The sequence below is a fragment of the Octopus bimaculoides genome, chromosome 22 (assembly GCF_001194135.2).
Source record: "Octopus bimaculoides isolate UCB-OBI-ISO-001 chromosome 22, ASM119413v2, whole genome shotgun sequence".
Taxonomy (NCBI): domain Eukaryota; kingdom Metazoa; phylum Mollusca; class Cephalopoda; order Octopoda; family Octopodidae; genus Octopus; species Octopus bimaculoides.
The window spans coordinates 17,493,380-17,498,776 of record NC_069002.1 but is presented as its reverse complement, the minus strand read 5'-3'; the positions used below and the strand labels follow the sequence as shown (position 1 = coordinate 17,498,776).

Here is a 5,397-nt window from a genome sequence, read left to right as displayed (position 1 = left end):
TTTTGTGCCTAAATGAGAAACTATTGTTTTTAGTATTGCCGTGTGGAGGTCGTGAGTTGGCAGAATCCTTAGCACACTGGGCAAAATGTTTATCAGCATTTTGTCTTTATTCGTTCTGAGTTCAAATTCCACCAAGGTTGACTTTGCTTTTCATCCTTTCGCTGGTCGATAGAATAAGTACCAGTCGATAGAATAAGTACCAGTTGAACACTGGTACAATTACAATGACCCCAGTGGTCATTGTAATTGGCTTACCCCTTCCACCGAAATTGCTAGCCTTGTACCAAAATTTGAAACCCTTATAATTATCATTGGGCAGAAAGCTAGCAGAATCATTAGTGTGTCGGTCAAAATGCTTTGTGGCATTTCTTCTAGTTCTTTACATTCTGAGTTCAAATCCTGCCAAAATCAACCTTGTTTTTAATCCTTTCGGAGTTGATAAAATAAAGTATCAGTCAACTCACTACTGGAGTTGATGCAATTGACTTTCTTCCACCCTCCAGAATTGTTGGCCCTGTGCCAAAATTAGAAAGAAATACTACTATTTTCAACTCTTTATTTTCTGAGTTCAAATTCTGCTGAGATCAGCTTTACGCTTCATCATTACAATAAGTACCACTCAAGTACTTGCCTCCTCCCCTCAACAAGGCTAGACTTGTGCTAAAATTATAAACATTATTATTATTACAACTACTACTACTTTTAGTGATTCTAGTGCTAACATGCTACCTTAAAGATAATGTTTTGGCAGTGACATGAGCTTTTATATATAGTGATTATTTAGTGCTTATTTTTGTGAGGAAGTAAGAAGTTAAACAGCAAAATACATCAAGTCAAGGAGTTAAAAAAACAGAGGCAGGGTTGAAAATCACTGAAGTAGGGGATTCTTCATTGGCTGGAAATAGTTATGGTTGTTGTTTAGACCCAGGCCAGCCCAAGCTGAAGACACTTATGATGAGAGCCTTCAAACCATGACCATTCATCACTTCATATATCAAGGATCACATTTTCTCATGTATCCTTCCTTTTTGATGGAGGTACAGAGTCATGTGATTGAGCTTTGGCTGCTATTTCTAGCAGATTGATCGACCTTGTGGAAATTCCTTCAATTGTAGTTGCTTAGCTGCAGATCAACTCTGATCAAGTGGACACATGATAAAAGGGTTTACGGCTAAGACCGTCTTGTTTATATCATGGACAACATTTTGTCTTTCTGTTTTTTAAAGATACTAAGGCATGTGATATGAAGATTTGGTTGCCCTTTATGGCATTTTCAGCCACTAAACAGCAATTCCTTCCTGTCACAATATACAACTGAGTATGCTCCTTGAATGAGCATGTTTGCAGCGGTTATTTTGGTCATATGCTGTAACCGGCGTTATCTCTTAATGAATTGTTTCCATTATTAACTTGAGCATGCTTTTCCTGTGTATACTGTCATTGTGTGCAAAGTGTAGCAATTTAGCCATGACTTAAAACTTCGTCCTCTTGATAACTTATCTTTCGTGTTGCTTGTTTCTAGCACCACTTTCCTGTTTCTAAATATACCAGTTATAATTTGCATGTCTTTTAATTTCTGATCAGGCTCAATTAACCAAAAACTATGGCATTATGAAGATGGACCCTTATTGTCGCATCCGAGTAGGACATGCGGTGTTTGAGACTCCAACTTCGTATAATGGAGCAAAACTTCCTTCCTGGAATAAATGTGTTCAGTGGTAAATATGACCTTGTTTTAAAGTCTTCCTCATTCTTCTCCCTCTTCCTCTCTTTCCCTTTCTAATGCCAACCACTTTTACACAGATGGTGTTCATGCAGTGGAAATAAAATTTAAGCTGTATGGTTCCAGAGTGAACTTCTTAACCATGCAGCCATAATCTAATAGAAAACATAAACTCCTAAGGTGTGGCAGCTTTTCAAAGGCCACTGGATTGTTTCTAGTCTTATGGTGTTTAGTGGATGAGAAATAAATGCTTCTGTGGTAAAACACCACTAGTCTATCACAGATAACAGTCTGGTACCTATTTCTAACAACTAGTTAGATTATGGTAATTTAAATAATGTGTCCTACCTTTCCAGCTGGAGTAATCCTGTATCTCTTCTACAACAAAGCACTTGTTCCTGTCCCTCTGTTATACTTCAACACCTAGCACAAAGCCAGCTCTTTCAATACTGCACCCCAACTCAGTTGCAGTGGGTGTCTTATCTTGCAAGCCACTTAGCAATCTCACTAGGGCCAGTGCCAAGAAAAAAGCACCTATGACACTCTGTTGAGTGACTGGTGTTAGGGAGAGCATCCAGACTTAAAGACCATGCCAGAATAGACATTGGAGCTTGACACAGGTTTCTTGGTTCATCAAATTCTCTCAACCTTTTAGTATTTAAACTGGCCATATCCAGACCAGATCTGGCCTCTCACATCTAACCAACAATGTCATTCTACAAAAATATGATCACATCATTGAAATTTTGAAGCTAGATGATGCATGATTAAAATAAGCATTAAACTTGACAAAGTAATCTGAATACTAAAGGGATAAATCATTTACCCAGTGCAAGCACAGAAGGCAGGTATTGGATGATCATGACAGTAATGATTAGCACAAGAACACAAAATGTTTGCAATAGATTTGAATTAAAGACCTATGTGCAGATCAGTCTAATACTTGGCCATGACACTTCTAAGTTCATAGCTACAATAATAAGCAGAGAAAACCAGAAGACAGGAAAATGAGTGGAGATGAATGCCCCCAATGTTCTTTTCTCTTACTTTGCTGAATTAATGGCTTTCTTTCAGCTGTGACTGTTCGGAATTCCACAATCCTTTAAAATACATTTTTTTCCCCAACATTAGAAGAATATGTATTTGTCATACTTTAACATCCAACCATACCCACATCTGCTGTGGTCCCCACCAGAATCTATAGGTATTCCAGAAATAGACTGGACAGAAGAGAGAGGACAACATGTCCACACTTACTCAGGATATTGGAATGTGTGCAATATTGTCCTCTGCTTGTCAGAAGCTTGGTGTATCTGGAACAATAGTTCTGTGGGCCAGACCTAGTTGTCTGGCCAACTACCTGTATATCAGGAGTTGCTGAGCTAAAGTGGTATTAGCCAACAATATTCTTGTTACTTAGAGTGAAGCCATAACCATTCTGGATGCGACTGGGCACTTTTAAAGTTTGCCTTCTAAAATATGATTTTATAATCATTCATTTGCTGTTTTGACAGTGGTCAGCCATCTCTCTTGCTCTCTCTCTTTTTTTTTTTTCGTTTCTATTTTTATATGCATTACTCCTGTAAGATTTAGGGCTTAAAGTATTACTGTATCCATTATGAAGATAATGAAATTATTGTTGTGGAAACCAAAATGTCTACACAATAGCTTTTTCATTAATATTTTTATTTATTAATTAAAGTGTGATCTTGATCTAATGATAATTAATTAGAAACAATCAAACATCTGAGATTATTTTTCTTTTACTCTGTTCCAGTTACCTTCCAGTTGGCGTGGACAGTATGTATCTTGAAATCTTCGATGAGGTGAGTTTTAGATGGCCTGTTTTCTCTTATACTAAATAAGTGTGTTAGCATAATTAGTTGTACACATTTGTTCAGGTTCTTACCTTTTGGAAGTTTAACATATTTTTTCACACACATTTACATACACACATCTATATTCTGGGCTTCTTGATGCATCTTACCATGTTGTATGACCTATTGTCCGAATGAGACTTTTATGTACAGTGCTATTTGTTTCCAGTTCTCCACATACATCATTTGGAAACTTCGATCCCTCATCTGGTGGTTGATGTTAAAGCTAGGAATAGATGACTGGCTAGTGAGAGCCATTCAAGCCAGGTACAGGGGTACCTTTAGCAAAGTGAGAGTTAACAAGTACAAGAGTGAATTTAGTGTGCAGGTAGGAGTCCATAAGGGTTTGGTTATGAGTCCCCTTTTATTTTATCATAGTCCTCCAGGCCATAACATTGGAATTTAAGACTGGTTATCAATAAGAACTCCTCTATGCTAATGACCTTGTTATTATAACTGAAAGTGGAGGAGAATTAGAATTAAAATTCCAAGGGTCTTAAAGTTAACTCGGCAAAGACTAAAATTCTAATTAGCAGAAGAACAGACAGAACGCTAATCCCTTCAAATGAACAGCCCTGTTCCATATGTAGACAAGGTGTAGATAGAAATTCCATACAGTGTGGTCAGTGCAAACTATGGGCACATGACAGTTGCAGCAGAATCAAAATACAGCTAAGTGAACTGGAACAATGTGAAAATGAAGTACCTTGCTTTAGAACACAACACAAGCCCAGTCCAGGGATCAAACTCACTACCTCAATGTAGTTAGCTCAATGCTCTAACCACTGAACCACGTGCCTTCACACATGGCTTCTAGCCTAGAACCTTTGTCAAAAAAAATTATCAATTTTGATTTGTAGAACATAATTTCAATAAATTTATGAGAGACAATTATAATTTAAATATGAATATTTTTAAAGAAGCAGTTACATATCATAGAACTTGAGGTAGTCTTGGGTGGGTTGGCGTGAAATGGCTTAAACTCAATGTCAAAATGATAATCTGTTTTACTGAGAACAATAATTAGCATGCTTGTAGCATGTGAATCTCAACAATGAAGACTTTGCATTTATTTATTTCTTTATTTTTTGCATCTATTTCAGAGATCTTTTACTGTTGATGATAGGATAGCATGGTGTCACGTCACAATACCCCAGTCTGTCTTGAATGGTGATGTCGTTGATGACTGGTACCCTCTTAGTGGAAGGCAAGGCGAAGAAAAGGAAGGCATGATTAATCTTGTTTTATCTTTCACAGTGAGTATATATGTTCATTTATCTATATATATATCATCATCATCATCATCGTTTAACGTCCGCTTTCCATGCTAGCATGGGTTGGACGATTTGACTGAGGACTGGTGAAACCGGATGGCAACACCAGGCTCCAATCTAATTTGGCAGAGTTTCTACAGCTGGATGCCCTTCCTAACGCCAACCACTCTGAGAGTGTAGTGGGTGCTTTTACGTGTCACCCGCACGAAGGCCAGTCAGGCGGTGCTGGCAATGGCCACGCTCAAAATGGTGCATTTTATGTGCCACCCGCAGAAGAGCCAGTCCAGAGGCACTGGCAACGATCTCGCTCGAAAATCCTTACACATGCCACAGGCACAAGTGCCAGAAAGGCGACGCTGGGCACAGGTGCCATCCCGATTTTGCTTGCCCCAATAAGTCTTCGCAAGCTGAGTTTCGTGTCCAATGAAGGAGACGACGTTGGCATGGGTGCCAGTCGTCGAATTTAGTTTGATTTCGATTTCACTTGCCTCAAAAAGTCTTCGCAAGCGGAGTTTAGTGTCCA

At 38.4% G+C, this 5,397-nt stretch overlaps 1 protein-coding gene across 1 annotated transcript in view; it reads left to right on the top strand.

Annotated features, from left to right (window-relative positions):
* LOC106874286 (toll-interacting protein) overlaps positions 1-5,397 on the top strand; it is a 271,164-nt gene that overhangs the window by 241,027 nt on the left and 24,740 nt on the right. Inside the window, exons 2-4 of the mRNA XM_014921961.2 lie at positions 1,585-1,718; positions 3,501-3,549; positions 4,704-4,856. Coding sequence (XP_014777447.2) covers positions 1,612-1,718; positions 3,501-3,549; positions 4,704-4,856 — 309 coding nt within the window. The 5' untranslated portion in view covers positions 1,585-1,611. The remainder of the gene's footprint in view (positions 1-1,584; positions 1,719-3,500; positions 3,550-4,703; positions 4,857-5,397) is intronic.